The following is a 19808-nucleotide window of genomic DNA, read 5'->3' on the forward strand; positions in this document are numbered from 1 at the left end:
CAGCTCCTCGAGGGGCGCAAGCTGCGCTACAAGTTGCAAACGCGCGTGCGCACCGAGGACCTTCTGGAAGGGCTTCGCCTGAGGCGGGGTCGGAGATTGCGGCGTTCGTCTCCAGAGGAGGGCCGACTTCTAGGGCAAACCTGGCTTTGGGCCTGAGGTTAATCATAAAAATCGTAATAATTAATTATAACGGGCTTTTCTTTCTTGAATACCTTTAATATTTATTGGCTTGTTTGGTCTTCACACCCCCTTCCTGTAAGGTAGGTGTTTCATCCTCATTTTAGGTGCTGAGAGGGTAAATAATTTACCAAAGTCCACGGCATGTTGGGGGCAAGGTCCGCTGGCCGCCAAAGCCTAAATTCCTAACCAAGACCTCACGCTGCCGCTGCTACTTGCGGAAGCTGGTTGTGATGAACCGAGAGCTGTTGTTAGAAATAGCTTCCACCTTTCTCTCCACCCAGTAAGGTTAAAGGGAACCTTAAAATAGGTAAACAAACAAACAAAATACAGCTCTGCAATGATTATGTAAAAGGGTTGTTCCAAGCAGTTCTTGGTCCCAAAGCTTTGCAGAGATGAGAAAGGAGGGTTTGTAAACCAGCCTCAGAAAAGACCAAACAAATTTGGCCGTAAATTAAGGTATCCAAAGCCTGCCAGGATATGAGAAAGGAGGGATTCTCATGTTGGTAACAAGGAAAATAAAATGGAAATCAGTCGAAAGGCCCCAGAGCAGCCGGCAAAGAAAAATCATCAAGCTGTTTTGAAAGTAAAAAAAAAAAAGTCTGTTTTGTTATTTCCCTGAAAGAGATGTAGACTTATGTTGATAAATGCTGTTTTATGTGCAGATAAAAAGCAAAACTAGGCCACACTGCAGGGAGGGTCAAAGGCTACCTGTGATAAAAGAAACTGGAGAGGCCTAGCAGAAGGCCAACAGCCAGTGGACAAGAGGCCTGAGAAAAAGAAAAGGCTACTGTCCTTGCTTAGGAATAGTTTAATAAAAGAATTTCTCCTTTCCTGTACTTCGAATCTCAGATGCTTACAAAATTATGCTTTCTAATGTAATAGGCTATCTGAACTTTAAATACAGGAAGAAAAACCCACAAAATACAGGTATTCAAATTTACATTGAATGTAAGAATGAAGCAGATGATTCTACAGACTATTCTTATTCCATTAAGTTCAGTAATCTCAAAGATGTTGAATTAGAGAGCTATTTGGTTAAAACAAAATCGCTATTTCGGGAGAGATTTCATCATGATTTAAGTTACAAATTGTTGCCTTTGGAGTGCAAACCGGGTAAGGTCTAGCTCACTTTCAGGAGGAATTGATTTCAAGAAGACACACTGTTCTAGAATGTAATATTGTTGCTTTTTAGAACTGGTTATTCATAGGTTTGCTAAATTAATATATGAAAAGCAATTTTATCTTACAGATCTAGACTTTTGTGAAGAGGAGACAATCTTTTTTAAATAGTTGAAATTTTATTTTGACAAAACTATGGAACACTCAGATAATCTATATCATGTTAGTATTCTTAAAAGAGAAAATGAGTGAAACAGTATTTAGGATGTAGTTCCAGTAAATCTTATTACAAGCATTAGGTGTGTTTAAAAAGTTGATATTAATTCATAACCTGTAACTGTTAAATTTGTACGATTTAGATGTTAAAACCCCACATTTTAAGATGGTCTTTCACAATTAAAAACCTATATACCCACATTTTTTGTAGACCTCACAAACCAGAGAAGTAGATAGAATGTGCAAGAGTCAAAGGATAATAATACTATAAATATATATTAGTTATATTACCTAATTAAAGATATGTTAATACAGCTATAAATTTATTTCAAAAATTTAATTGAATACATTACTAATAGTGTAGTTGTTGTGTTTTCCAATGTTGGTAAAGTTATTAAAGTTCTTCACTTTCATAGAGTCCAGATTGAGCTGCCAGACGCTGAAATTCTCCTTCAGGGTTAAAAGCTTGTTTCACATCCAAACCTTTTCCATTAAGTGCTAAATATTTGCTGAAAGTTGGCCTAACACGTAACTGCTTAGGAGCTGGAAGAGTTTGATTTGGACGGGCTGAAATAGAGCAAATAAAAGTTAATTCAGAAAACCTGTTCTAAACGAGTTGCACTAGATATTATCAGACAGAAAAAGAAACAGGATCAAAACTGATTCTGAGGAAAATCCCTCAGATTTTATACTTTGCTGGGATTTGTGTGTCTTATTAAATCTTCCTGGTTAAGTCCTTTATAACACTTGGTGTGACATACCTGTAACATCTAATCTTGTATTACATGTGATCACTCCAGCTTCATTAACTGCAGACACAGTATACCATCCAGCATCTTTCTTATTTACATCTTTTATCAGCAAAGTAACTCTTCCAGAGTTATCATGATATAAGCTGAAAAGAAACAATTTAAAAATGAAGGTATAGGAATTAATTTTCCAGTGAAAGTTTATGACGACTTTGATCTACAGAGTCAGCCTAATAAGAAAAAGAAGCATTTGCAAGTGTTGAGGCTATATCCAGTCATTGCCAAATAGCTATTGGTTTCTTTGAATTAAACACACCCCTGCAATATTGTTTATGCCATGTGTTTCCTCGAGCCATCTTTTTTTATTGTTAGTAAAAAGGTTAATCTTAGGCTGCTTTATGACTTAAATTTCCGATTAGTAGAATCTGGTTTAATGAGGTTTATTATATTTCTGTATGTTTTAAAAACAAGACAAATCAAGATTACAGATGCATATCATATATAATGCATTTCAAATTAAAACTGGATTGTCCCAAGTAAACTATAGTTAAGTCTAGAAATACTTATCCTACCTTATTCGATCAGTGTTGAATTGTACCATTTCATTATTTCTCTTCCAGAAAAGTTTTGGTGGAGGTACAGCTGAGATTTGGCATTCTAGCTTCACTGAGTCTCCCTCAAAAACTTTTTTGCTCTGTGGTTTATAGATAAACATTGGTGCTCTTCTGTGTTCTTTAGCTACATATTAATAAAAAGATCATGTATTTGAAATATTATAAAAAAGATATTAAGTGGTACAAGAAACAAAAATATAAAGTATTATGAGATTTTATGTTGCTATAGAAGTTTTTTAAAGTCAATAACGATTGGAAGCTTTATGTTTTAGTTAAAATAATATATGATATTGTGTTATACCATTTAAAATTCTAAAACAGTAATGTAAAGATGCATCGAATTTATAATCATGTTTCACTCATGGAGTATAAGTCATTCTCATTTATCATGTCATCTTTAGGGAGGCAGTATGAATGATGAAAAGAGTACCAGACACACTTGAGTTCAGATTCTCTATTTGCCCCACTAGCCATGCCAAATAGGGAAAAATTTATTTTCTCTGAGGTTCAGATTTATTTATTTATTTGTTTGTTTGGCGAGGCAAACATTGGTTGACCTCAGAGATTTGCAAGGACCTTGTCAGTTTACAATCCTTTATTTTTCATTTTTTTACACTACAGCACTTGGTCTTCCTAGGTGGTCTCCCATCCAAGTACTGAGCAGGCCCAACCCTGCTTAGCTGCCAAGATCAGATGGGATTGGGCTTGTTCAGGATGGCATGGCCATAGACTGAGGTTCAGTTTTATCTACTATAAAATAACACAATACCCAAGTAACAGTGTCTACTTTGCTAACCATACAAAATTATTATGAGAATAAATTGAGATAATGAATGAAGGAGTACTTAGTAAACTATAAAATGTCATACAAATGTTAGTAATTATTGTCTGTCTTTAAATACCTGATGAAAAGGAAGAAATGACACTATAATACTATAACCTTAACTTATCTGAAGGAGAATGAAGAGATTGGACAGATGCCTCTTCCAGCTCTAACATCATAGTATTTCTGAAGCTATTGGCACAAAAAGGATTTACCCAAAGCTTAACCTCTTGAATTTTTTTTTTAAATTTCCAGATCACTAGTTTTTCCCTTAGACTGAGGTCCTTTATATAATAGAATAATCTTAAGATTTTTCATTGATCTGGGTAGAATACAAACTCAAGAAAATTTTCTATCTTGACCAAGCTTTTATACAATAAACAGTGAATTACAGGAAAATATCTCTTAATGCAACATACCATGGCTTAAACCATTACAAATGTGATATTTTTAAAGCACTTGAATTGTAATACTTTAAAACAGAACATTAGTTTTATGAGAATTGCCTTATAAAAACAAATTTGAGACATGTTTTACCATACTTGTTTTCTAAAGCAACTAGGCATGTTTTTATTGTCTTAGAGTCTAGTTTCCTAGTACAGGGAATGTAGTCTAAGGTTAAAAGTTGACATTTACTCTTCAGTTTTAAACTATACATGATTATGAATATTCTGTGAAAATTGAGATAGATTTTTTCTCTTTATGTTCAGTTACAATTGACATTCAATATTATTTTATATTAGTTTCAGGTGCAGAGTGATTATTTTTGAAGAATAGAGATGATTAGACTAAAAAATTTCACTTTAAGATCTTTTAGTTACATCTAGAAATGTGCTTATACTACCTTATTTGGTCTGTCTGAAATTATACCATTTCTTTATTTCCTTTCCAGAAAAGTTTTAGTGATGGATCTGTCATTCTAGTTTCCCTCAAGAACATCATTCTTTCCCCAACCCCCTCCTCCAAACCCATGGCTTTTGGGTAAAAATTGGCATTCTAGTGGGTTGTGTAGTATAGACATTAACCTTAAATATGAAGTCCTCTGGGATTTTCTTTTTTAATAATTTCTTTTTTAATACTGCAGGATTAAAGACACTCTAGGGTCTCTTGGAAGGCTTACCCAGGACATCCAGCTGCACAGTAAAGGTGGCCTCTCCTGCTCTGTTCTTGGCAACACATGCATAAGCCCCTGCATCTGAAGGTCTGACCACTTCAAAGATGAGTGAATGAAAACCCTTTTCAGACACTATCATTTTGTGAAAGTCATCTGATTGAACTGGTCTTCCATTTAGATACCATGACACATCAGGAGCTGGCAGTCCGCTTACCTAGAAATGAAAACACAAGATGACAGAATTTTAAATTACAGCATCACTGGAACCCACTTGTCTATTTATGAATTTTAACAATTCCAGTAACTGAGTGGGTTTTTGATTAAAAGTACAAAGCAATAGCTTAAAAAGGTATTTGCTTACCTTTTAAAAAATATATTTTTAAAAAACAGTAGAAATTAAAACTCTTGAAATTAATACATTATTTTCAGACTCTCTCAAACCATATCTAGCTCTTTCATATAATCTCAGGCTCTTTAAGATCTCTTAATTACTATATTTAGAACATTAATTTATATTATATTGGTCTCTATAAAAAATATGGATGTTATATGGCTTTTCTGCCTGATGGTGTCTGCAGATGCAGTCCCAGAAGCACATAGATGTGAGGCTTGCTGATAAAACAAATAACCTTTCCAAAACAGTGTTCTTGATCTGTAGTTCTGGTGTATGAGTGACAGTTTGTTAAGTTCTTATATAAACGTTAACAATTAAATCCATGCACTGGCTTTCATTCATAAGAAACCTGGAAAAACATTTTATAAGAAAAAGTTATCCAAAATGAAGATAATGAAATTGAACGCCTTTCTGAAAAACTATTCTAACTTGAAGAACTCTTCTAGGCCAAGAGAAAGCAAGGTTGCTTGAATTTCTCAGAGGAGAAGAATTAAAGTAGCATTCTACTTTAAAAATCCTATTGTTAAAATAGCTTCACTTACATAGAGTATTTATTAGGTGGTAGACACTATTGTGAGTACCATATACCCATTTACTTGAATAATCGTCAAATAATTTGATGAGGTAGGTACATTTATTATTCCCATTTTAAAGATGAGATAGAAGCACAGAGAAGTTAAATTACTTGTCTAAGGTTACACAAATGAAGGTGGAAGAGCCAGGATTCAAACCCAGGTGAGCTTGGCTCCAGAATTTGTGTTCTTATCCACTATACATACTGCTTCTCAAGCTGTATAGCAAGCTATGAAGAGGAAGAAGACTTTTATCAAAATTTAATATCCCATTGTTAATTTTCCTCTGGTATTTTTTAACTCTTACTTTAAAGTCCATTCTGCAGAATCTTCCTTCTTCAATCGACATGTTCTCTGGCACTTGAATAAAACGAGGCGGGTAAAATTTCTCCTGGATTGCATCCTGATCATTCACAGCTCCTCTTGAAGATGATCTACTTCTACAAAAATATTTTAGTAATCACTGTGCAGAAAAATTGTAATTTCTCTTTCTTTCAAGCAAATATGGTTTAGCCATCAGATTTGAAATCCCAGGGTCTATACTTTTGAACTTACGGTGTAATAACAAAGGAAAGAGGCCTTAGGGCTATATTTAGCTGTTGGCATATTTGGTAACTGTTAGAAATGGTAGCAATTTAGAAACATCTAGTACAAGTTGCACATCTATGTTTCTTTTTTACAATGCCCTGAATTGATTAAGAAACCAATCTGTTAAAATGCAGGGTACTCCATGAATAGTTCTTATGTGCAAAGATCATATAATTAGAATTGGATTTCCATTATCATGAGAAGGTTGTTTAACATGGAAATGTGGTCCTGGCTTACTTGACCTAAACATTTTAAAAGCTTCCTCTAAGATAGTTCTAATGCTTAATATAAAAATTATGATCATCATTGCTGACATTAGAAAATTCACATTGCTTTTTATAAAAGTTATGTAGGAAGCTTGAGGGCTTTATAAATACTACATTTTTAAGCTAACTGAAAACATTTTAGGTAGCAAAATATATGTATTTTTAAAATTAAAAAAATATTTTTACCTTATTTGTGACGTGGGAACTTGCAGCCGTGCATGTTCTGAATTGTGCCGCTTGAATTTAAAACAAAATTATAATATTAACTGGCAATTGATAGCTTGAAATGAAGCAGAACTAAGTAGCTGTAGTTGAAAGGAACATTTTTATGTAGGCTGTATTTGTACAGTCATGTTTAGTTCTATATATTTAGCTTTTATGCATTTAAAATATAGTGTACTAGCTTTCTAATACTCTAGCAAGAAATCCCCCGGTTTATTAATCCCCTGGCTAATTAATAAAACTATGCCATAGGCATGATTTATGAAAATTAGATAGACTGAATTGATAGTGGTTCATTTTTCAGATAATCTTTTACGACAGAGGGTGATGTGTACCCCTGGTGTATTCGAAATGGGAGCACATAGTACAGATTGTCCTTTAGTAAAACAGGAATAGACATGAAGGCACTTGTGTTGGCAGTGGATATGGGATATTATGCCTGCTGCTCGAAGTGGCACCAGCAGTAGCAAATACATAATAGACTGGAAAATACTTCTCTTTTTAGCTCATGACACAAAACCTGGATGGACACCATGAAAGATGTGCAGAGCTATGAAAAGGCTTTGAAAAACATTAATTACTTCCTGCTTAATAAAAGTACATTTAATTTATGCAAACATACATGTGATAATTAAGTTACACATAGTTTGATGACAGTTTGTATTAGGTAGAATATATGAAATGTACAAAATAATGTAAGATTTATCTTTTCCTGGTACTGTTACTTTTAAAAAAGTTTTTAAAAGAAATCATATACTGTGAATTTATGTTAGACCATCATTAATGTAACATTGCTTTGAGTTTTTCTACTAATAGAGATAGATTTGTGTATTATTCTTGCTATAATCTTCTGTACCACCATAGTAGGTGCTCCATACAAATTAGTTGAATGAATGAATGCATGAACCGTTCAGTAGCCAAAAAGATTTAAATTCTATTTTCAGTTTCTAGTTACTTTTCTGTTAGACCTTGCTCCATCACTAGTCCCATTTAACAGAACCAAAAATCTTATTTTCAGATTCTTGTACTTAGAAGTTCAGAATTCTTGAATGCTCGGTTCATCCCTTTGGCTCACAGTTTCTTGTAGATCTTTTGGAGGAGGAATGAAAGGTAACTACAGAAGGAAGACAGAGCTATCACAGTTTAGTCTGCCGCTCGATTTGTACATTTCTATGTAGGGTTAAGTTACTTGTTAAAATGAAGTTGGTCAGGCACAAGCCTGTGGGATGGATATTCACTTTATGCTATTTATAAAGTTAATCCCTTTTTGAAAAGGATGCTTTTGTTAATCTTAGAGCCATTTACTCATAGGTCTTTTTTGTTGTTTGTGGGGGGTTGTTTTTTTCTAATAAGAAGCATTTGTGAATACAGGAACGGGAACACGACAAAAGGAGTTGGATGTTTCATTAGTACCGCGAGTATTATATATATAATATAAACTTTACATATATATGTGTGCATACACACACACACACATAGACACACATATATATATATATATTTTTTTTTTCATGAGGCCCCGCTTTCACGGTCTGTATTCGTACTGAAAATCAAGATCAAGCGAGCTTTTGCCCTTCTGCTCCACGGGAGGTTTCTGTCCTCCCTGAGCTCGCCTTAGGACACCTGCGTTACCGTTTGACAGGTGTATGGCTCCACGAGTATATTTTAAAACATTGAAATGATAAACAGCTTATGAAAAAAGATTATAAGTATTTTTTTCAGAGTTTTAACTTCTACCCTACTGAAGATTTACAACTCATAAATTCTCTATGAAGTCATTGTAGAAAGAGTCCTTGGTCTAACTGAGCCATAAACGTCCTGATGACAAGTGAGTATTAGCTTTCTGGTGTTTTGTCTTTGTGACAGTTCTTATGCAGATATTAGAACCACTAGAAAATTTAAACTTTACATATATATGTGTGTATATATATGTATGTATATGTATATGTATATTTCAGCCTATCATGGCCTCTCCCATGGAAGTGATTGACTTTTGCTTCAAATGCTTTTTATAAACATTTAGAAAAGTAAGCATTAAAAAAATAACACAAAAAAATCTGCAGTTAAAGATTATTTTAATTTACCTGTGGTGAATCTTGTGCCTCACTGTCATTTTCAGCTTGAAACACAGCAGCTGCATTCTGTGGTCCTAGCAATCTGCGAGCCATCTTCTCCTCATATGTTAGCCTCTTTAAAGAAGTAAGTCATTAAGAATAGTAATGAGATTTATTAAAAGTTGTTTACACTGCTTTATTTTGAAACCACTGAGAATTTTACCAAAGAATTATTATTCTGTCTATTGAATAATAGGTAAATGCTCTGCATTAACAAAGTGGTTTTTTGTTTTTTGTTTTTCATTCAATGCATTTCCTTCCATTCTAGTGCCACTTCTCTCATCTGTAATACTCACTTCTTTTTTCTTTTTGTCCCTAAGAAAGGCAGGCGCAGTCACCCTTAGATAAGGCTTTCCCATGTAAATGGAAATTCTTTCCCTTCTTATTATACATGTTCCAATCAGCTCTGTCTTCAAATATTGTACTGCATGTCCTCACATTCAGAAAGAACTTTTATTAAATGAACACTGAATATTTTTGACTTACTAACTTCTGACTGAAAGCAGTGCAACTGTTATCTTAAATGTATTTGGTTTAAATTAGGCATGTAGCACTGTTTTAGAGATAGGTGACTAATACAATGTGCACAGTAATAATTACGTAATAAAAATTAAAGCTGTTTGTCCATCAATAATATACACTGAAGTACATGATAAAGTCAGGTTGACAGTATTTCCTATTAGTTATTTGGTCACCAGAAGTATTTCATGAAAGAGTAATGCTTAAAACAAAATGTTCATTAAATCATTCAGATTGATTTTTCATTTGCTTCATTCTTCCACTACTGAAAACCAAGAGGTGATTTCATGTAGAGAAATGTTAACTAGACCCAGATATTCCCTTTTTTGGGGGGTTATCCTGTTCCTTGTTGATTATACAGTTATAGATCTGAGACAGAACTTTCTTATTGAGATTAGATTTTATAGCTTAATTGGCTTTTTGTACAAAAATAGATATCTTGCTCACTTGATTTCCATTATGAAGAAGGCTGTCCTTGCATTTTAATTTTCTCTCCAAATCTTGAATCAGAGCTTCTTTTGATCCTTGTATTTCATGGTCAGGAGTCCTTGGTGTGGGTTTAGCATTTGCACTTTGGGATGGCTTGGCATTTATAGGTTGGCCAACTGAGGGTTGTTGATAGCTTTAAAAAGAAAAAATATTTTTTTTAAAAAAGAGGATCTTTATTTTATTATTTTATTTTATTTCATTTTAAAAGAGGATCTTTAAAGTAAAAGTATAGCTAAAAGATTTGACTTTGTTTTGTCAGTCACCTTTAGATAGGTTGAATCTACAACTTAGTACTACTAATGTTAGTAAAAACACCAATTTCCCTAATAACAAAGATTTTATAGGAATGATTGCCAGCTTTTTTTTTTCCTTTAGTCTTGGCAAATGAAAATTAAGTGTCAGGAGGAACAATTTATTTTTTATTTATTATTTTTTATTATTAAAATTATTGGGCTGACATTAGTTCATAAAATCAAATAAGTTTCAAGTGTACAATTCAGCAATATGTCACATATACATTGAATTGTGTGTTTACCCCCCAAAGTCAGATTTCCTTTGTCACCATATATTTGACCCCTTTCATCCCTGTCTAACTCCCCTTCCCTCTGGTAACCACCAATCCATTGCATCCCAACAGAGACCTCTGTCTGTCATGTTTGTTGCTTTCAATTTTATATCCCACATATGAGTGAAATATGGTTTTCATTTTTTTTTGTTGATTTATTTTGCTTAGCATGATTATGTCAATATTCATCTCATCACAAATGGCAGTATTTCATCTTTTCTTATAACTGAGTAATATTCCATTGTATATATGTGCCACAGCTTCTTTATCCAATCATCTGTTGTAGGATACTTTGGCTATTTCCATGTCCTGGCCACTGTGAATAATGCTGTTATTAACATTGGGGTGCATATATCTTTGCTGGTAAATGTTTTCAGGGTTTTTTTTGCATGAATACCTAGAAGAGGGATTGCTGGGTCATATGTTAATTCTATTCTTAGTGTTTTGAGGGACCTCCATACTATTTTCCATAGTGGTTGTAAGGAGGAAGAATTTAGATTAGACATAAGGAGGATGCCCTTTCTTGAAGATCTTCCCTAAAGAAGTAAGAGTAAGTCTAGTTACTGGGAGCTCTTCTGATCTTAAAACTGAATTTCGTAAGTTTGATTTATAGGTGGATATTAAGCAGTAGTGTGCTGGAGCTGACTCACACGGGCTCAGAAGAGCTGATTTTTCGCATCTCTTCTCAGCTCCCTGTGGTCTCATGCTGATGGTTTGAAATTGGTGGTAGAAGTATTTACACCAGGGAAATTGGTAAATATTACAAATCATGGCTCCTTCCTCCATCTAATTGTTAACCATTTACCATACCAGTATAACCATTGGTATTTAGTGAATATTCAATTGCTTTTAATGGAGTCTACAGTTTATGTAGTCTCTGACTTTTCTATTAATTTGCAATTGCTATTAATTTCATATTCTAGAAAATCCAAGTATGGCATGATATAACTAATAGCTTCTGCAATAATGACCATTTCTTTATCACTGCTAAAGTGATTTTTGAAGAAAGAAAGGAATGATTAGAAGAAGGAGAAATGTAAACTAAAAAAAAGGGATGTTTGGAAAAAAATGAAGCAAATTTGAATAGCAGTTGAAGAATTTGGTTTAAATCCTTATTTCAAGTGCTGATCCTAAATTTTCTTCTAAGATGTTCTTGCTTCTCTCAGAGTTTCTGTTTTGATTCTGATAGAGGGCAGAGGGATACCTGTATTATTAGATCTGTTAGGTAGCTTACAGTTTTCACAGTGCTTTGTTCATATTTTGCACAGTTAATTCATTGAGAGCCCTACAGGTGCTAGCTTGTATCTCTTTAATGTGGGAAAACTGACCACTACCCTCAGTACATATTTTACCATTATAATAAACATTTTCCACTTAACCAGATAAGGCAATCTTAGTCTTTCTATGACATGTTCTTGTTATAATAGTCTCAAGGATCATTAAAAGAACTTGTAAGCTAAGTGGAAATGTATCTTCTCTAAGTGGAGCCAGAGTTTTAATTTTTTTAGGCTTTGGGGATGTGGGTAGTAGTCTCTAGATTGTACATACACTAAAAAAATCTTATTCCTCATCATTGTATCATTTATATCTACTGATACTGAGCTTGGGTATAGGCGATGCTGTCAGCTAAATGAATGTTTTTCATTCTCTTCAAGATGCTCTGTATTGAAAGTTGATGATAATATTTCCCCTCCTTACATTTTAGATCTTCAGGGTTTTCTATATTAATTGATAACTGAAGTCTGATTTTTTCAGTTAATAGCCAAACCAAGTTTTTAAAATAAATAGCAAGGTTTTTGTTTATTTGTTTGCTTGTTTTTAGATTGAATTCCCAGGTCAAAGTGGTAAACTTTCTTTGTTCTTCTAGATCTTTTTCTCCACCTGTGTGAAGTTATAATAGGCTGTTTCTTTTAATGCTAGCCTACCATCTTTATAAAAGTTACACAGTTGTTAAAGTGATTTAGCATTGAATAATTTTGTTTTTAGACTGTCATAATATAATGCAATATATCTGATAAATCTTGAAGGATCATCAAAACCAAGCCTGAGAATCACTGATGTATATGTTACCTCTGTCACTTAATTCACTGAAAACACCCATTATTACCAGTTTAGATGTCGTAAGTGTTAGGACTTGATATCTACTCATATTTATAAACTAATATTATACTTGTGCACTGCTGTGTAGGTCATTTTTTCAGCCATCATTAGTTATCTAAATCCTTAATTTTGTTACAGATCAAAAAACTGAATCCTGAATAGATAAAGTTGCTCAATATCACACTGCAAAGTTTTTGAAAGGAATAAGAATTAAAGAATTCCTCTCAATTTCTAGTCTGTGGTTTGATCAACTGAATAGAATGCTTGCTTAAGGGTTTCCTACTAATGAAAAGCTAAATAAAACTTTCAGACTTATCTAGGTCAGAATCCAAGAGATCATTTTAGAAGACATGGCAAACTTAAGCCATCATTGTTATGAGGGAGTTGTGCACAAATGTTCAAAGGGCCAGAGCTTTCTACTCTATGCAGCTGAACACTGAATGAGTATCAAGTGGCTATGGGAAGATTAAAAGAGTTATCTATGGTTGCTGAAAATGGAACAGCTAAAGCTAGATCTTTGATCTCTGATTTGGGGATCTCTTATATTTGATTTCTTTTCTCCATTTTTGCCTTTCTTTTTCTCAGTTCTGTGCAGGTGTATGGTTGAGGCTCAGCAATATTTATTTGATAGCTTTCTTTTCTGGGCAGGAATTTGGAGTAGGATTGAGAGACTTTATTAAGAAAAATTATTATAGTCAGAAGAGGTTATTTTATATTTACAAATGCTCACATAGGAAATTTGGAAATAATTGAAAGCTTAATGGAAAAAGATCATCTGGTAAAATGTTACCAAGAAAAATCTGCAATGTTTGATGATGGATATAATGGGAATTTGGGAGGAAAGAGAGAGGGCTCTTTATTCTTGAAGGCGTCTTTTAAAAATATTAGGTCAAACCTATGAGAATGCCATTTTCTTAGGTCAAAAATAGTTGATTATCAGCTATTTCAAATGGTTCAACCTAGTATTCATAGGATTCTAACTTGGCTTTCCTGGTTTTTAAAAAATATTGAAAAGATTTCTTTGCAAGTTGAATTACTATAGTCCAGAGTTGTCACCAGCAATAAGAATCTAGAAAAAATTAGCCTCTAGAGAAGACTGGGAGAAATTAGCAAGAATTTCAGCAAATCTGTCAGTAAGCCTGCAACAAACAAAACACATTCCATTGGGCAGTTTTTTTCAAATGGCTCTGATGTAATTCTCTGATGTTCTAGCCAGCCAAGGAATAGGAAAACTGATAGCCCTAACTTTGCATAAGTGCAAAGTATTCAGTTCATGTTTTAAAAAAAGCACAACCACTATGTCCCTCGTATCAGGTTCTCCTAGGACAGTTTTAGGACTGTGAAAATAGTACATGCTTGCATAAGGCTGCAGGTATTCTTTCCTATATTTAGATCAGCTTAACCAATTTGAACAAAGTGTGGTTTTAGTTACCAAAGGAAACCTTTAGGTTATAAACCTTTATCTATTCAAACTTTTCTTCTTATACACTTAGTGTCCAAATCCCAGAATTTCTTTTTAGCTAATTGGATATTCAAGAAAAGAGGGTAAAACGGATAGGAAAAAAGACTGAAACTGAGAAGAAATTTAATAGCTTCTGCTTATGTGAGAGGAAATCCTATCTGGAAACAAGCAGACAGGTGTTCTTATCTCAGCTGAGCCCAGAACTAGAGCAGGTAAACTTACAGCATGAGGAACTTAGTTTATAACTGCGGGAATAGTTCACTGTTCTTGGGTATGTTATATATCTTTTTTCGGAGATGAATAATAATAGGTAAATAATTGTACGGGGTAGTAGATTATTTGGGTTCAGCTCAGCCTGGACATTGGCGAATGGGTCAGGTGATCTCTTATTGCTAGTACCCTGGTTCAAAGTGTTCTAGAATTATGAAATGAGTCCTTGAGATCACATTGCCTTTTTAGATAGTGAAGAAAGAACTACAGCATTTCTATCACCCCCCCCCCATCCTCAAATACAAGCTTACTGTATGCAGTATATCTCCATATATGATATATTTAAAAAACTCACTTACTTGGAGTCCACAGTGGAAGGGATTTTACTGCTACTGTAATCAGGCTGTGATGGTAATATGGAGCTGAGGAAGTTGGCTGGGGACTGGTTATAGGTGGCTGTAACCCTTTGGCCTGGGTTGGAGCTAGCAAGCTGCTGAGGAGAAGCAGGGAAGGCAGAGGAAGACATGGTGATGTGAGAGCTCACTGTTGAGGAAGCGGAAAATCTTTGCTCTGTGCACTGGCGGGGCTGGATAGTAATGGAAGACTGTTTGGTCTGGCTAGAGTAGCTGGAGGTTTCTGGTCCAGGAGGCTGTAGTCTGGAGCCACATGGATTTTGGGATTGAATGAAGTATTTTGGCCGTTCGTAGTTAAACATGCTTAGCTGGTATTCGGAAGATGAAGGCAACTTATTACTATGATGATTTGCTCCTGGAGGGGTGGGGTTCTGAATTTGAGGCTGCAAGCCTGGAATTACAGAAGATCACAAGGAATCAGAAGCAGCGTTGGTCTGCCTCTTCTCATTGAGATCCTGGGAAAACTGTGTTCCTGGCTTTGATGGAGTAGCCTTCTCTTGAAAAGTATCGTTCCTTCAAAAGGAGAAAATGATTCAATAACAATATTTGTGTCAAAACAGTACTGTTTATTTAACATCTTTAGGAGCTGTGTGTGTGTGTGTGTGTGTGTGTGTGTGTTTGAGAGTCTGTGCTTTCAAGGTCATTTCAAAGTGGAACTTTCCTGGCTTCTACACCTCTCCTTCCTTTATCTCTGCCTTTGCTCAAATGACTTTTCCCGTGAGAATAAGAAAAAAGGATTTGTTAGTGTTTGCCTCTGGATAATTCTTAAAGCACGCCAAGGGGCTTCAAGACATAGAAACATACAGTTGGAGTTTGCCAAGTGATTACTTATGAAAAGAAATTCTGTGATGTTGCTCAATATGATAATTTTACAGTTTCATGATTAGCTTTTGCCCAGAGGCTACAGTTTCATAAACCACAGGGATTCAATGATTTAAAATTAGTAGTTCAGTATATAACATGTCAGCTTTCATTCAGTTTGAATCTTTCCCATTGCTCATCAAAACCAATAAATAGCTCTTCTGATAAACCAGTTAATTCCTGTCTTGGTGATCTGGATGAATGATGTCTTGATAAATCAAGAGGAACAATATGCTGCTCTTGTAAAGAACATTATTTTAATGTCAGTATTTAGTCTTTAGCCCTTTCACAATTTCACAGATTAGAGTGAACGTCTATAATTCACTGTTGTCAAGTTCGAGTGGATTTTTTTAACCTTACAATTAATCGCCTTTTTTTCTTCCATTAATTCCAAATTTACCATAGTAGCAAACTGGATTAATTTGGAGTAATTCATGAATAACTGTGTATTTGTGTCTCTCTGTATATATGTTCCTGACTACATTCCAGAGCCATTTGTAAATTTTTTCTGTTATTTTTAGATTATGTAGTTATTGATCTTAATACTCTCTTAATTATTTACTTTTACTTTTTATTATTTTTACCTGTTAATATGTATTTTAGACTAATTTTGGAATTATTTTAGCTCCTCTCTTACCTGTTCTTTTGAAATGGCAAACAGGATGTACAGAAGGAAGTAAGTCAACTATGTAGCTATCCTATACCTTACCAAGAAAAGATGGGTGCCACTTCTCTTATTAGCCCTACTTTGGTTAACCTGATTTCCTGTAGTAGATCCCCATTTTTCCTTAGATGAATCACTTGTCACTAAAATCACTTTAAAGGATGATATTTGACTCTGATTTCTTCCGTTAGTGTAATAAGTCTAAGCAGGACTGCATACAGACATTACACACAAAGACTAGACCTCTAAATTGTTATAGCACTAAGTCTATCTTTATTCCAAATATCAGGTAATTGAATTCAGAATACATTTAGTTTGTTTCACATAATAAAAACCAGCATTGAAGTAATAAGTGAACTTTTAACTGATAAAATTAGCCAAAGTCTTATAATTAATTTCCTATCTTGAATAAAATATCCTTTTTAATGAAAAATTTTCAGACAACTTCATCCTCAGGTTGTGTATGTGGTTTAAATTAAAACTAGCAGCTGTAGGAAAGAACAGAAATGCAACTAAACAGCCAAGAGAAAGATTCTATTGAAAAGAACACTTAAAAAAGTTATATATTACTTAATTACAAGTTTATGAACACAAACACATTCAACTAGAATGCATTTTTAGTAATTAACTATATTAGGCTTTTAAATTATTGGGGAAAAACATCCAGAAAGAGGCTTTAATTAGATCTTCTCAACAAAAGACTATTTCAAGGCAAGTAGTTTTGTAGTTATCAGTTTATTCATTCCATTAAGAATTAATTCAGTTTGATTCCTAAATTCCTTTTTGGGCAGGCATATGATTCAGATTTATTTCAAATAGGTAGGAATAAACTTTAACAAATGGCCAGCAGATATTTTCCATAAAGTCCCTTATATTTCTTTACATCTTGTTCATTTTGGTATTACCCTACATAGAAGTTTTCTTTTGTTCACTTCTCACCAAATTTTATACAAACGGTCACACAATTACAGGCTTTTCTTCCTGTTTGTAGTTACTGTTCAATTATCCAGTTCTAAAATAGATTCTATTACGTGACAGTATCATTTCATCTAAATAATGTTATATTTCAGAGATTTCATAAATACTAATCAGTCTCCTATTTAAAAATCTTAACATTTTTTCTCTATTTCTAATATAGCACAAACTTGCACAAAAAACTGAGGAGATTCTGAAGCTGTAGGATATCACCACAATTATAGTCAGACCAAGTGACTTCTTTCAAGAAAAAATGATGACTTAAAAATAATAACACAACTATCTTTTCTTGTACCCTTTCTGTAATGCCTTCCAGCTTCAGTAGAATGAATAGATCACTTTACTTTCAAATCTTTCTGTAATACCATTATGAAGTTGTGGCTTTCAAACTTATCTGAAGATCACCTCTATACATACTTCTCTGATTTGGACAAAAAACAAAAACAAAACCCAAAACTGTAGCAGGAATAAAGAAGGGACTTACCCGTAGATTCGAAGGGTGCCAGCTGGGTTTAACCCACTATTGAAGGGAAGGAAGAGGCATCCCCTTCCCTTACAGAGTAATCTAGTGGCTCTGTGCTTAGTATTATAACACCACTGACTTTTATCAGCTGCCAAACAGTGACATCTGATGTGCTTCTCTGTCCATCTACCTATGCTGGCATGTCAAAGTAAGAGTCTACAATCTAAACAATATCTCACATGTCTTAGTGATATTTAAGGAGTGGGATTACATGAGCTTCTCTCGCAGGCCTCTTTATTTTAGATGTGAATTTTAACAGCTTTAGCAAGCTCATGTAGGGGGAAGAGCAATGAATTGGGAAATGGCAAAAAGTATAAAGAAAACGCAATTTCTTTATCTTGGTCGGGGCTTTGATTCTTCCCAGTTGAAGAAAGAAGGACTAAATCTCTTCTTCATATATTCTAATACTGGTGTTCTGTCTAGTAAGAGTTTCCCAGAAGTAAGACCAGTGATGGATGAGCTCCAAATTGATTTGCATTGGCTAGTTGTTCATCTGAAGGCTGCTTTTTTTTCTTTTGCCAAATAGTAGTAGGGGTAGAGCAGGGGTCAAGCAGTTTTTCTCAAGAAAGTGGGCGTGGTCTAGATAAAGGGAGAGCAGGGTGATGGTTATATGTCACTGGGAAGGTGGGAATGGGGGTGGAAAACATGATTTAGTTTCTTTAGCAAGTTTTCTGAAACACAAGAAATTACCAAACAAGTAAACAGTCTATATGATTAGGGCTCTGTGCTGTCAACTCTCCTTCATCTTCCTTGCTCCTAATAGGTATATAATTTCCTTTCTCTTTTCATCAAGGAGACCATCTTAATATTTAGGCTTTCATTTTTTTTTTTTTTTTTTGTTCAGGAAAGTAAATAATTACAGAGGAAGAAATATTCAAATCAACAAAAGGGGTGGTAGAGAGATTAGGTGGCATGAGAATCAGCCCTGTGGAGTGGAATTTTCCCCATTTAGTGGCTTCAATTTTTGTATGGTTCTTTTGTTTAAAGGACATCTATTTATTCCATTCTTTCACGGGTACTCCCAATGTCGATTTAATTACTGTGTATGTAAGGGTTCAACAAATAGATGTTTGGGCACATATAAGCCAGATAAAATTCTTCACAGCTGACTGTGTAGGTGTATCCTCTTTTGGTGTTCAGAGAAAGTTTGATAATTGCTGCCTGGGCATGCTGCCATTACTAAGTTGAAAAAGTACACTAGACTTGATGTGTAGGTGTTTGCTTGAAAAGTCTTATTTCAGGAATCTCCCAAAATATTTCCTCACATCTCAGTACTGATATTTTAAATTCCATTAATAGGGAAAAAGCCTTTAAATTAGAAAGACTTAAAATGTAAGTGCAAGTGACAATAAAAATAAGAACGAACATATGTAGCATTCACTATGAGTAAGGCACTATTCTGAACACTTTGAATGTGGTATGTATATAACTGATATTTGGTTCTTCCTGGGAACAGGGTTTGATTGGGGCAAGGAAGAGGAGATTTGAGGTCTTTTAGTACCTAGAAGTTTGAGATATACCCTACCAGCCAAGTAGGGAGATGCCCAGGATAAACTGTTAAATTTTCAATTTTGCCTAGGGCAGATTCTAAATGTACCATAGTCGAGGCAGAATTTTAGTACCATTAACTCTTTATCCTTTAAGCTTTGCTGCTTCTTTTTGTTAGGGCTTTGTACAGTATAACATTGGTTACAGTGTATTAGCTCTATTGTACATCTAGGCTAAGGTTATCACTGTAATAAGGAGATCAAGGGATGATTTAGGGAAGGTAAGGTCCTTTTTTATGACCATTCTTACAAGTTAGGGGTCTATATTTAATCTATTATGAATTTGTTTTTCTACATTTTAGTGTTTGCTTTTTCAAGTGTTGTATGTTTTCTTATAAATATGGCTATTTGAATGGTGGGGGGTTTAGTTGCTTATTTGAGAAAAATCATTTTAAAAATGAAAGAATCATTAAGATGTCAGGTGGGTGAATCATATTCCAACCTGCCCCCCATAACAAATTTTTCTATTTTTTCCTCTATATTATTAGTATGGTCTTCTGGTAAATCAT

At 34.2% G+C, this 19808-nt stretch overlaps 2 protein-coding genes and 1 pseudogene across 16 annotated transcripts in view; 1 reads left to right on the forward strand and 2 right to left on the reverse strand.

The window, feature by feature from the left end:
- The first annotated feature begins 133 nt into the window (after positions 1 to 133).
- The window catches only part of KLHL3 (kelch like family member 3), a 228709-nt gene continuing 209034 nt past the window's right edge, over positions 134 to 19808 (forward strand). For 9 of the 14 annotated variants that reach the window (XM_016160628.2, XM_016160617.2, XM_036224122.1 and 6 more), the window contains exon 1: positions 8344 to 9056. The gene's annotated coding sequence lies outside the window, so the exon portion shown is untranslated. Of the gene's footprint in view, positions 261 to 3515; positions 4903 to 8343; positions 9057 to 19808 lie in introns of those variants that run through there. The other 5 variants (XM_016160623.2, XM_016160618.2, XM_016160622.2 and 2 more) reach the window with 5 other exon arrangements.
- Positions 259 to 18001, reverse strand: MYOT (myotilin). 2 transcript variants are annotated; one of them, XM_016160638.2, is made up of 10 exons: positions 17714 to 18001; positions 14676 to 15242; positions 9938 to 10112; positions 8942 to 9046; positions 6822 to 6871; positions 6089 to 6221; positions 4822 to 5029; positions 2837 to 3002; positions 2277 to 2410; positions 1882 to 2082 (listed from the first exon to the last, which is right to left on the reverse strand). In XM_016160638.2, the coding sequence occupies exons 2-10, from the start codon at positions 15029 to 15031 to the stop codon at positions 1910 to 1912; spliced, it is 1500 nt and encodes a 499-aa protein (XP_016016124.1). In that variant the 5' UTR covers positions 15032 to 15242; positions 17714 to 18001; the 3' UTR covers positions 1882 to 1909. The 2 variants fall into 2 exon arrangements, with proteins under 2 accessions (XP_016016125.1, XP_016016124.1); XM_016160639.2 differs by lacking the exon at positions 14676 to 15242 and having other exon boundaries at positions 259 to 2082; positions 17714 to 17877.
- LOC118605979 lies at positions 3491 to 3609 on the reverse strand (annotated as a pseudogene).

The sequence above is a fragment of the Rousettus aegyptiacus genome, unplaced genomic scaffold, assembly GCF_014176215.1.
Source record: "Rousettus aegyptiacus isolate mRouAeg1 unplaced genomic scaffold, mRouAeg1.p scaffold_m13_p_7, whole genome shotgun sequence".
NCBI lineage: Eukaryota > Metazoa > Chordata > Mammalia > Chiroptera > Pteropodidae > Rousettus > Rousettus aegyptiacus.

Coding starts and splice junctions, on each gene's coding strand:
- MYOT (XM_016160638.2), bottom strand. CDS start 15,031: ATGTTTAACTACGAACGGCCAAAATACTTCATTCAATCCCAAAATCCA. Junction 6,872..8,941: donor AGGCACAAGATTCACCACAG/GTAAATTAAAAT, acceptor TTTAAATTCAAG/CGGCACAATTCAGAACATGC. Junction 6,222..6,821: donor GTTCCCACGTCACAAATAAG/GTAAAAATATTT, acceptor ATATTTTTGTAG/AAGTAGATCATCTTCAAGAG.